The sequence below is a fragment of the Apus apus genome, chromosome 6 (assembly GCF_020740795.1).
Source record: "Apus apus isolate bApuApu2 chromosome 6, bApuApu2.pri.cur, whole genome shotgun sequence".
NCBI lineage: Eukaryota > Metazoa > Chordata > Aves > Apodiformes > Apodidae > Apus > Apus apus.
The window spans coordinates 18,645,001-18,658,457 of NC_067287.1; the positions used below are offsets into that span (position 1 = coordinate 18,645,001).

Below are 13,457 nucleotides of genomic sequence, written 5' to 3' on the forward strand. Positions count from 1 at the left end.
GAAACATGCCAGAACTGTAGAGTATTTCCATTTCTGTCTCACATAAGGTCATTATGAACTCCTCCTTGAATTGATATTGATTCTTCAGCTTGCAGAAATATTCCTCCAATTTATTTTACTTTTGTTGCTGTAAGAATTGTTACAGAAGGTACAAGGAAGAAAATGAGCTGATGCAGAATGGGATCCACACATAAAAATACGGTGTAAAGCATCTACAGAGATAGGCTGACACAGCAAGTGCTCTTTAACCATTTCAGGTTCCTTAACATCCAGGGCTGTGCCAGCAGTCAGGAAGCTCTAGCCAACCACTTGTGCATTTCTGTTGCAGCAGTCCCCAGATTTGCCTAGTTGGAACAGTTTTCTACCATTAAAATGTCAAAGATCAGCAAATATTTCATCCTGAAGACACCATTAGAACATATTTTATCGCTCTTCTCAAAAACAATCCTAACATTTGGGACCCAGTCAAGTTCAGGATTGTGCTTAAGCCATTCCCAGACACTTCCTGTCAAGAAGGCTGTTGAGAGGAGTGAAGGATCAGCAGCATGCCAGAACCTGCTCACTAGGGAGAAGAAAGGGGCTGAATGTGGGAGGAAGGACGGAAGCAGTAAGAAGGACAGGACATGTCAGGGGGCTCAGCCAGCTCAGCCCCTGCTGAACTGGGGAAAATTCCATCAAAGGGGTGGCCAAAAACCACTTGGAGAAGGGCTGAGGTGTCTCTTGTTAACACTAACTGGCCAAGCTCTTCCCAAATTCAACAGGCACCCTCCCAGAGTGATGCCAAGGACAGCTGCTGGTAAGGAAAGATTTGGGTAACTATCTTGCTTTGTTTTTCTCTCCTTACAGCTTCTGTGATAGGGGTGAAGTTTTCCCTTTCTGCTGCCCCAAAGCTGAACAGAGCCTTGGAGAGAATGAGTGTGAGAGCATGTGCAACCTGCATTTTCACACCATCTCAGTTTCTGCCTGCTTCTCACTTTGGTTAACATCTGAAAAATCCATTTCCCAGAGTGACTTTTTAAGAGAATGAATTAAAGCTGGAAGCCAAAGGGATAATCTATAATTTTGTTTGCTTTTGGTTTTGCTACTGGATAAAAACAGAAAAAAAAACAACCCAAACATTGTAGTGGCTAGCTTTCACTTGACCAGCTGCAAAAAAACCCCAACTAAACCTGTTAGGAGAAACAGTTCAAAAGAGTTGGTTTATCAAAACTTGCCTCAGCCTTACAAATAAGCACAGCTCAATGGCAGACAGAGAAGGCAATGTCTAAGACAGAAATTGGGTCAGCAACCTGCAATAGCATACTTGTCAGTGCATGAGCCTACAGCTAATGGGGACATCAGGATCTCCCAAACATGAGGGTGGTGGAATGACCAGCATGAAGAAGTGGCCTGTGCAGGTTTGGGGAAGCAGAAAGACCAAATCATAACAAGGACCATAGACTGTAATTGCTGTTGAAAGGAAAAAGGAAAAAAGAAAAAAAAAAAACAAACAGGTGATGTACTTAAGTCTTACCTTCTATATCCTTAATGAAAGGCACTGTTTTTAAAATGGTACTTTTATGCTTAAAAAAAAGTTTTAGATAGAAAAAATGTTTGCCAGGAATCCTTCTTAAATTAGATTTTGGTTTATCTGCTCTGTGTTTAGCACATTCTATCTAAATATATATCTATATCTTAAAAGAAAAATAAAAGGAAAACACAAATCAAGAGTCATAAATTTCCAGCAATATCACAAAATCCCTCATTAGCTTTCTGAATGCTAACTGTCTCCATTGATTCAACAAAACGGACAAGGTCTGTACAACTTTTGAGAAGACAAACATGATCTAGTAACGGACTGGTATCTCTCTTCTTGGGGCTTTTCAGTGCATTCATTTAATGGTTTTGAATGTACATTACTTAACAGAAACATTAAATGCCAGTGCTTTGCAACAGTTTTGCTACTGTCTCTTTAAAGTAAACAAACAAAAAAATACATTCAAAAAAGCAAGGCTGTTTTGCTCACGTGACAGCAGATGCTTTGGGCAGTTGCAACACGCGCTACTCCTGCTCAGAGACGTTACCCAACATCAGTCAGCTGTCACCAAAAGAGTTGCATGGAAAGCATTAAAGGATAAAAAGAAAGGGGGGATGGGGGTGAACTGAGCAAAATGCCACACATGCCACCTAGTCTTTCCAGAAAGAAGACACCAGAGTATGTAGACTCGGGGGAGGAAAAAGGGAGGGTAAAGAGCACTAACATAGACAAAAAACTTGACTTCAGGGAAAAAAACAGCAGCTCTCTGAAACTTGTTTAGCAGGTTTGCATTCCTAATGTAATCTGACTTTTGTGTTGGTGTTGTTTTTTGCCCTATTTCTTACTTTGCTTTCCAAGAGAAATATAACAAAACTGAGGTAGAAATAATGGTGGTAACACTCCAGCCTGGAAGATTTCTAATGGATGAGAAATGAAGATTGCATTAAAGACAATGGAGCCATACATACACAACAAAAAAACTCAACTTTACAGTTTGGGATGGGAAAAAAATGTATTTTGAGGGTTCCATTTTGTTTTGTTATTTGTAGTTTGTTTGGTCACAGTCCACTGCGTTGCTATAAACAGCTCTGCAACCCATAGCTCTGCCAGCGACCTACTGATCCCACTCCCTACAGCTTCACCAAAACAACCTCAAAACCATGACTGGGGCCACACAAAAGAGACCAGCAGTCACAGCTTAAGGTAATTTGCCTCTCGGAATCCTACTAAATCTCATGTTTGACAGTTTCGAATACTAACATAAACCAATTAAGTGGCTCTTTTTTCATCTATGCACCTTCTAAAGACTGTATCACATAATTTTCAAGGAGCAATATGCTGAGAACTCTTACAGTTTACCAACAAGAAAAATCATTTTGCTCTGGTTTGATCTGACAAATTGGCAAAAGAACCATTCTGAACACTGGGAAATCCTTCTGTTTCTATTTTTAAAAACTGTAAAGCTTCAGTCATATCACACTTTAGTTTTTTTCCTGGATACATTCAAAGTAATTTTCCTTGCCATTTTCCAATTGTTGAGGTAAACATACATATTTAATATAAAGTAACATTGAAGCCTAGCCTATAACTCTCAGCAGTACATAGTGCTTTCAACACATTCCTTTGAGGTACTGTACAAATCACAATCACTTTCCTGAGTTTTTGCAGACAGAACATTAAAAGAAATGAACTGCAGAAATTAAGGTCCAGATTACCATTACCCTGTTTTACCTGTTCTTAGTTTAACACCACAGAACAGACAGGATTGAGGAATACTGTTGCTCTTAGAATAGCAAAAATCTGGTTCTCTGTCACAACACAACCGTTCATCTCTTTAGTCCAATAATGTTTGAAGTTAAAGCTCTTTATATTAGCACATGCCACCAATGTAATTGTGAGGCAAACAAAAAAATAAAGCACCACTTCAGGCACTTGACAGCAACTAAATCTCAAGAACAGCAGAATGGAATCAACACACAGGGTTCATGTCCTTCTGAAATCAACCCACTTGCACCTTGCTCCTTGGTGAGTATTGTCTAGCTTGAACAGAATTGAGCATCAACATGCGCTTTCTGTCATGTGTGGCTTTTTCAGATCAGTAGCTCTTGTTTGATGCACTTTTCCTTCAAGTCTACCCTGGCTCTTTAGAGGCAAGGTAAATTGTAGTCTTCCCAGTACCCTTTGCAATTTTAACACTATTGAAAAGGGTTCTCTACCCTATGTAGCAGGTTCTGTGTGTGCCAACATTCAATACATTTTTTTAAAAGTAGTATCACTGACTGCAACCAAACATTTTGTTCCATTCAACATATGTATCAAGCTCTTTTTGAGATATGCTAGGCTGTATCTTGCAGAAAGCATTTTCAAAGTCTTGATATGTAACTGGCCTCAACTGGCTGGGCATAATGGCTGAAAGGTCTGTGGCTGGCATGGCATGGAGTGGGCCCACCACGGCTTCCTGACACAAGTGAGCCACATCTAGTCCAGAAAAGCCTTCTGTGCGCTGGACAAGCAGTGCAACCTCCTTGTCATTGAGACAGTAATTGTGCTGTGAGAGCAGTTGTACTATTATCTGGTGCCTCGCTGTGCTGTCAGGAAGTGGGATTAAAAGTCGTTTCATGAAGTACCTTCGAAGAGATTCATCAATTTCTTCCGGTTTACTCGTGGCGCAAATTACTACTATTTGGTCCTCAGCAGAAGTCAGTACAGTGTCCAGCTGCATAAGGAACTCGGTTCTCATCCGACTTACTGGACTGTGTTCTTCGCTCACTTGAGAAGAAAGAAGCATATCAATGTCACTAACAAAAATCACCGAGGGTTGGCGACACCTTGCCACAAGGAAGGAGGCATGGACAATTTTCTCTCCTTCCCCTAACCACTTTGTGACAAGGCCAGAACCAGTGATTTTGAAAAACGTGGCCCCCAGCTGACTAGCTATACATCTGCCCATTAATGTTTTGCCTGTTCCCCGAGGTCCAAATAAAAGGATGCTCCGAGGTAGAGCAGTCAGTCCATTGAACGCATCTGACCTCAATACTGGCCATAAAACCTCCTCCTTAATGACAGCCTTTACTAGATCTAGGCCAGCAATGTCACTCCAGTCCACGGGAGGTCCTTGGTTGATAATCTCATTGGTAACAAGGTCAATGAGGTGTGTGTCAGTATTCTTCAGTTGCTCGTCCACAGAGTGGTTGGATGAGGTAGCTGCACGAAGTCCCGGGCCTTGCATTGGGTGAGGGAGGAGCTGCCTGTGCTCATCACCGTGCTCATTCATTACTGGGGAGGTATACTTCCCAAATGAGTCACTCGATCTCGAACCCAGTGAGTTTTTAGCAGTACTATAGGATGGGGGTGTTAGAGCCCTACTGGACTGGCTGCTGAATTTCCTTTGCTGTTCAGAGGACATTAGCTGCTTTGTTGGCTTAAATGCTAAGGATGATGTTTCAGCACTTCTGTCAAAACCATTCCCCCTGTTTGCATTTGAAATGCTGTTGTCGGGCATTCGATACATGGGACTTTGTGTAGATCTCTGTTGGCCATAGCTGTAATTTCCATAACCGGAGTCCATTTCTCCTTGCCCTGCCATGTAGAAAGCTTTCCTTTTGAGAGAGCTGGCTGAACTGTTTGTCAGGGCAGATGGTGCGATGGGCGTCAGACCATGTCCCTGGTAGGAGTAGCTGGGGACAGTGGTGGGGGGCAGAGGGGTTGGAGCAGGGATTCCTGAAGGCAGGTACGCCGAGGGTGGTGGGGCACCCCCAGGGCTGTACCCAGGGCCAACAGCAGTTTGAGGAGGATAACTGGCGGAAGGGTAGCTGTAACTGGAGAGGTTAGAGGTCCCATTGTAGCCAGGGACAAGGGCTGGTGGTGGTGGTGGTGGCGGGGGCTGTAAAAGTCCCGAGCTATGTAGGGGGGATGGATGAGGGGATGGAAGTGCAGGTGCTGGCTGGCCACTGTAACTGGTATGCAAGTATGAGCCATTGTATCCTGCGGCATATTCCTGAGATGGGAGCCCTGAATGAAGGCTGGGAACGGTGTGACTGCTGCAGGTGCTGCTGGAGTAACTGGGTTCAGCCAGGTTACTGGCCACCCCAGGAGAGCTCCCGATGCTGGCCGAGACATCTGCGGGAGGGAGGGCTGCACTTACCCCAGCTTTGCTGGCAGTGAGAACGTCTGGGACACAGTTCATGGGATACACGCTCTCAGAGTTCAGTGAGGGCTGCCAAGGCTCGCTTTCATTCTTCCGGCCATTCACCAGCCCCGAGGGAGCTTCAGAGTAATTGCTGAGAATGGGCCGCTCGGCCGGGCCTTCCAAAATACCGGAGTATTTTTCTGCATACTTTTTCAGAAGATTGGAGGCAGTGAGAGCCGAGATGTCGTCGTTGGCCCAGGCGTACTGGTAGGTGCGTTGCAGGTGCCCCCGGTAGGCTTCCACCTTGTGGGCAGGGGACCGGGTGGTTGAAGTGATATCAAAGTGCTGTTCTGGCCACTGGGCATGCTCTGGCGTCCACTGCATCTTCAAGCCTAGGGTGGCAGAAAAAAAACGAAGTTAACAGAAAGCTTGGCCTTTTTCAGATGCTTTAAAATGAGTTCTTAAACATACTGTCTGTGAACTTCAGCTCTCTGAAACACTGTGCTTAATACCATAAATCCTTTAGCAAAGAAAATGGACATATATATGGAGCCACGTTTTTTATCAATTCAGCAGGGGGTTATTTGTTGGGTAAAAAAATATAGGTAATGCCAGATTTCTAAAAATAATTAAATAAGACTCAGTACATTTTTAATACTCTGAGTGCAGAATTATTGTTAACATACAAGGCATCCAACTGCTCTGTCCTCTCTCATCACTGTTTCAGTTTTATATTTTAACCAATATAAAAATATGAGACACAGCTGACAGATCACATCTAGGATACCTCTCTTATTTGGTACTGAACACCTAGTTAGCACAGTATAATGCACCCTGCACAGAACAATATGACACAGACATAGCAGGTCATTCCATAATCCAACTCTCATCTAAAGTGGTCCACGACAGTTTCAAATCTGCTTCGTGGAGTGCAGCAAAGCAATCTCCCAGGCAGCGCTCCGTCGCTTTCATCACACAAAGCCTACAACTCGGTATGAATTACAACTGGCTCCTTTCTGCCTCACAGTTCTGTTGTTGAGGCTCTGGAAAAAAAAAAAAAAACCACAACAAACCCACAACAAAAAACAAGCATGACTTGTCTGTCTGTTTCCTTGCTTGCTCTCTCTTCCCTCCTCTCAGCTTCACAGCCTTCAGGGTACAAAGAAAGAGGGTTTAAAAAAAAAAAAACAAAACGGGGGGGGGGGGGGGAGGGGGGAGGAAAGAAATTAATTCAAGTCCCTAAAAGTTCTGTGGTTTCCAGAGCCCGCTATCAGAAAAAAACCCTTATGATAAAAAAAAAAAAAGAGAAAAAATTTAAATTGTAATTTTAAAGCAATTAATCTTGTAAATAACGTGATGTGTATTATCCCCCCTCCTCGTGATCCCCCGCGCACAGTATGAGCGCTGCACAAGCAGTGCACTAGCAGTCCCTCTAACTCGTACCTATGAATGGTAAAAACATTGCCGATTTTTGTACAGCTGTATCAAATAGACCCCCTTAATCTCTCTCATATTACCAAAAGTGATTTTTGCAAACTGCCTGGTGCCCTCTGGCACAGATTCCCTGATAAGGAGGGGGCCTAGTCAAAATGAAGCATCTGTGGCACTAGCTCCCCTCTGAATTACTGCAGTCTATTTTGACAGCTTCTACCCCCTCCTGTTCTTCTCCCCAAACCCTTTAGCTCTTCATTGCCTGACTCTGGCATCTGACATGGCCAGCTTAGCCTCACTGAGCTAAACCTAACACAGTGCACAGTTTGGTAACAGAATGGCATGTTTATTCCCTTCTGACTCCCCCTTCCTTGTTTGCAAAACCACTGCACCAGACACTGGAAGTTAATTAGCAGGATGATGCTGTGCTAATTGTGTTAATTTACAAGGTTTTAGTCAAAGAGAATCATGCCAGGGCTGGCACTGCTGTCATGCTTCCGACTTAATGATTAAGAAATACTGAAAACAAGGTGGGAAGGATTGCAGTAATTACACAATAAATGAATAAAGCAACAGATTCATTTGCAATTATATTTTATTGCAGTCGCACTCATTTGCATTTGGATTCTTCATTTTTATTTTTGGATTAATGTATTTGCAAATCACCAAATCATCTAAATTTAGCCTGAAAACTGCAAAGTACCTCTAATTGAGCCTTATATTTTATTAGTACAAGTACTGCAAATCTCACTCCACATGAGCATGCCATTGATTACTTCTAGGTGATTTTTTTTTTCTGAACATTCTCTTTCTCTCTCATTTTTCAAACACTTTGACAACTTGAGAAAAGCATCTGTTAACAATTATACAGTTATCCTATAAAAGTTAATTCAGAGAAGTGTTTTTGACAAATGCATGTTTGAGACTGAGTTTTTGGCAGACTTATTCCTTTCATTTAGCATCAATATAATCTTTTTTGCTAATTGTTTCTGATATTTCAACCACTGGCTTTCAGAGGGGGTAAATGTATCATGAAATTGGGTGAAATTATAGAAATTATACTGATATGAAAAAAATGCAATTTTAATGAGAAACTATCAGAAGCTTTTCAGAAATCATACTTTGTTAAATCCAGGCAGAAATCTGAAGAGCAAATTGCAAATAATCAGTATCTAAAATTCTTCTAGTGTAATGGGATTTACTTCAAGTTTTTTTAAAAGGAAAGAACATTAATGTCCCTGTAATGTTGAACTGCCTAACAGACATGCAAGTTCACTACTCTTATTAAAAAAACAAAAGCCAAACAAACCAATCAACCAAATAAAACCTATCCATGTTCTGTGATATTGGGCATATAAGGTTACCAAAACACAGAAAGCTTCTGTTACAGAGATGCAGAACTTGAGCAGATGGATGCTTCACTAGATACCAATGAATGGATGCCATGAGAAAGACTCTTCACAAAGAATGTACTAAAGCACCAGTGAAACTTTTGAAAGAGAAGGTAAAACAGGCATGTTTGGAGCAAAGAATCTGGCTGGGCTCATACTTGCACTGTAACTAATGAATATGCTTTTGGCACATTGTCTTTAATGGCTTGTAAAAAAGATTACTCAATTTAAACAGATAAAAGAATGCACTATGTTGGAACCCAACAACATATATCATACACTTAGCAAGCTTTTCAAAATATCTTTCACAGCTACTTAAAAAAAAAATCAATACTTTGAAATTTTCATCAATACTCTAAAAATTTCATAAATTGGACTTTTTATTTAGAATGGAATGTGCTTTTAAAATGAAATAATTCTATTTCTAATCACAGTGGGAGATCTATTCAGATGGTGTAAAAACTCAATTATTTGGATTTTATTTGTCTACATTTTCCTTATTATGAGGCTGCAAAATACTGTCAGAAAACCTGAATTATCCATTTTAAGAGGAGAGGGAAGTCACACCATCAGCATTCCTTATTTGGAATAATTGCTAGACAGACCAGTAGATTCATATTGTCACGCTATCTTTGAAGACGCTCACTGCACAATAATTCAAAGTTTATTTATTGATGCATATTAAATACCAATGCATTTAACAAAGGCTGAAAAGGCAGGATTAGGCTTTGATTAGATAAGCTTAAGAGAACAGGACTGTTCTCATCCCATGAAACATGAGCATTTATTCCAGCACATTGAAATCATTAGTGTTATTTGGAAGCATAGGTTAATAGTTAACCATAAGCATATCTTTTGCATTAGTATGCAGTGAAGAAATCTGTGTTTACATGGAGTCCTCTGGAGTGGTCTGGACTAGGGGGCACAAACAGCCATTTCCTCAATTTGATATTAAATGAAAAAGCAGCAAGCTTTTGCTAGGCTTGACTCCATTTCTTAACAGTTCAATAATTGTTTAACAGAAGTCAAATGTCTGATTTGGGGGGGGGGGGGGGGGGGGGGGGGAAAAGAAGTTGTAGCTTATTTTAATTACACAAACACTCTCCTCCTGCCCCTAATTGCTTAATGTTTGCAGCCACTTCCACTCCATATTTTAAACTGTATTTTATTACTTGCTTTTTGCTTGAGCTGATACATCTTACTGCATTTGTTTTGCTGGGAATTGAAATGCTGATATAAACATCTAAAATCAGCTAAATAAGGGCATATTTAGAGGTTACATTTTTTTTTTTTTTAGTGGAATTTAAACTCTGACATAAGCCTTGGTCCTGCACATAGTGCATTTACTTAATAACTAACTGAAAATCCAGAAGCAATGCAAGGCTGCATGTATTTTTCAAAAAAATCTTTGCTAACTTAAGAATCCTCTGAGCTATCGACGTTTTTGAACTGTATAAACTGTGCTGGTATGTGCTGTAAAAGGCAGAAGAAAAGGATTCTGTTTTTTAAGTGCAGGTATGTACTTATCAGAGAATTGCTTTTAAGATAAATTTAATACATTATATAGGAGAGCCAGCGTAGGCTTTTTTAGCAATATCTATTTTTTCTTGTCCTGTATAGCTCTCCTATACATCCCTCTTCTATAATTCTTCCAGCTGGATCTATCTGAATTACATTTAAAGTAATTATAGTCAACAATTTAATTATTCAATTACTTTGAATCAAGTGTTTGACCATTTTTTCCCTTCTAATTTTGTGCACTTAGCCTCAAAATATAATATCTAATATGTAATACTTCTGTCAGTTTCATATACAATTCCATATGCCAGAAATCCACTTACATATACAGACTTATTAATTAAAATAAACAATAAAAAAAAAAGAAAGAATGCCAGAGTTAAGAAAAAATAACAGTGTAACTTGAATGCAAAAAGGAACAGCCAAGTTTATACACATGCTGGATGTTCAGCAGGTCCAATTCTGCTGGGAGCTCCAGTGAGTTTCTGCATAAAAAGAACCCTCCTCCATTTGCTGCCCTCAGTACCAGGTCAAACTGCTCAGTCCTTTACAGGATTATATCTGTTACAGATGATAAATATATATAACTAGCTTTCCTTTTGGTTTAAATGGAAGGGTTTCTGTTGAAAATAGGCATGGAAAAGTTCAGAAATACTAACTAGGATCACACTGGGTGAAAACACAACAAAGTATTTATGGAATCCCACAGACAAGTGCAACCAATAACAATCACCTTCCAACTAACTAGCTCAGTTAGCAACAATTTGCTTTAGACAAAGGATACTAGGAGTTCAATAAACCTATCATCTATTCACATCTCCAATAAAATAATCAAGCTAAAATTAAATCATACGCAACTGTGGTTTTCTGAAGATACCAGCAGAGGTTGCATTGCACTTCCAGAGATTCTGGGGAACAAAACCTAAATGATACAGTGACATGGAACTAGAAACAGGGCAGCACACCAACTTTCCCAACCCGTTACCCAAGCTTCAGTTTGGATCAGGAGCCACCAACTGTTCCTCCAACATACCTGAGGCAAAAGAAAATATTTCTTCATTTGCTGCGGTCTCTTTGCCCTGTCCATCCCTGCTGTGTCTTAGGTCCTGTCTAGCACAGGTCTGCAGGTTCATTTGTAAACATCAGTAGCTCAAGCAGGTTCTTCAGGCCTGCAGTTAAATATGGATGGAACAATGGCTTAAAGTGGTGTTTAAAAGGAGTAGACTGTACCAGGGGCAAACAAGTAAATGAGATACCTCTGACAGCTATTCATAACAGGGTTGTAGGAGCACCCTGTTGCACGGTAGGAAACAACTCCAAAACCACAGCTCTGAGTACTACCCACCCTCTTCCCACTAGACTTGGAAGTGGGTGTGAACTTCATCACTTTGAATTGCTTACACGTTTAGCCAAAGATTGCAAAAGCTGTCTCTCCCACTGACCTGTTATTTTCAACTCCGTCTCCATTATTCAAGACACAGAGTATTAACACAACTGAGTGACTTTAGGCAAGGGACTGCTTCTTTTGGACACGAGGAGATCAGCTCTGCCAAAACAGCTGTTTACTTAAATAGGCAATTCACTGGGAAAGTGCCAGGGCTCCTCAAACCTTATACCTCAGGGAGAGCTGAAGGTGTTAGTACCTTGAGGATCAGGCTCTAAATCCACATTTTAAAATCCTTCTTAACGACAGGACAGAGCTGAATAAATGAGTCATGCCATAACTGCTGTTTGAAATGTAGGACACACAACTCCCTGGGTTTGTACTAAATCTGATAATATTTTGTAAGACTGTAAACTGTCATATGTCTCATAATAATAAAAATTAATTCAAGATAAAACATTTCTTTTACACTCTATTTTTTATTAATAAGTATAATTTCAGCTGTTTGAAGATAGTGCAACTGATCTCTCTTAATTGGAAACAGGAGGGATTTTGAAGAGTGGATTGAGCTAATTATGTTTTGCGGCGGGAGGGGAGAAAGAAAATTATTCCCACATTTATTTTCTAATTACTCAGTGAAGACCTCTGCTCCATTCCATGAGGAACTCCTTTGACGTCAAAGGACTCAGTGGGAGGAAGAGCTTCTATAACCAAGCTGCCCAGGCATACAGGCCCAACTTGGAAGCTTTTTTCAGTAAGCCACAGCCACAAACTCATGAAAATGAGACTGGAAAGTGCTCTCAGCATTTTCTTGGTAAGAGTCTGTTCTTCCGCTTATTATATATAGCCTATGCATGCCATGCATATCAGTGGGAGCAAGCTGTTGGCAGGGTGTTTACAATATGATTTCCATCTAGCAGGGCTAGTGAAAACATTTCAATCTCTAAAAAAAACAACACTTAAATCACAAGTAATATTAAGAATCACATATATGTCAACAGCATTTAAAGATAAAAGCAGGAAGAAAAATGCAACATATTTTAGGACAAGCTGACTGGCTAAAAATTAAATTCCAGACATGGAAACTCAAACTAATACAACCCAATTATCTAATTTCAATATTGTCAAATGATTATTCCTCTTAAATCACTTTCACACCTCACAACAGCAAATGGCAATCCATATACAGCAAATGACTTCCCTCCCTCCAAGCCCCCTCCCTGCATTTCCATAAAGCAGCGCCTTTGATAGTCGCAAAGACATTTCTGGCTAAACAGCCTTTAGCAGATCCATCAGCTTCAAAGGCCTTAAGAAACAGAAATACGGAGAAATAATAGTCAAGCAAGCAAGGGGAAACTGGGTGCAGAGATGACACAATCATTTTTTGTCAGCAGAAGCATGTTGGATTTGTAGGCCAACCAAGCGGCAGCTCACAGATGTGGATGACAAGGACCATAGCTGTTACGTAGGCACCACATGGGACCTCCCAGGCTGCTGCCCACCTCGGAGGTATTGGTTTCTCTGCAGCAGCAGTCCTTAAGCACCAAAACATTCTCAGTTCAGGGCTACATCCTTGCAGTGCAATTACATTGATGCAGTATCATTGCATACCATAAGTAAAACCAGTTATGCACACGTGTCAGAACCCTTCTGCATAGACACTTGGTCATATGTGTGATTAATTGTAGTTTATCTTTAAAATATTTGACTATATCAGTTTGCTCTCAGTGTACTAATCTGCTCATAACACTTTTCTAAACTGACTAGAAAACCCACTAAACAAAGACAGTAACTGCAATGAGTTTTCTTTTAACTTACTGTGATTCTTATTCCCAGGCTTTACATTCTTAAGCTGTTTCTGTCAAGTACCTCTGAACATCAGCATGCCTATAAAGGATCTAGCATATTTTGTCAATTCCAAATGAATAAGACCATAAATATTTCTGAGATAATACTCAGAAGAACAGTAACTGTAAACAAAAGTAAGCATAATTTATTAAAAAAAAGTTACTTTTTGTAGTCCACTGAATACTTCCTTATCGCTATGTTTTTAAAAGATTTAATATACCACATAACGTGCAATTTATG

At 40.3% G+C, this 13,457-nt stretch overlaps 1 protein-coding gene across 3 annotated transcripts in view; it reads right to left on the minus strand.

Moving 5' to 3' along the window:
• Positions 1–13,457, minus strand: part of FIGN (fidgetin, microtubule severing factor) — a 103,571-nt gene that overhangs the window by 3,619 nt on the left and 86,495 nt on the right. For all 3 annotated transcript variants that reach the window (XM_051623945.1, XM_051623947.1, XM_051623946.1), the window contains one exon: positions 1–6,037. This exon is cut by the window's left edge and continues 3,619 nt beyond it. In XM_051623945.1, coding sequence (XP_051479905.1) covers positions 3,789–6,029 — 2,241 coding nt within the window. In that variant the 5' untranslated portion in view covers positions 6,030–6,037 and the 3' untranslated portion in view covers positions 1–3,788. The remainder of the gene's footprint in view (positions 6,038–13,457) is intronic.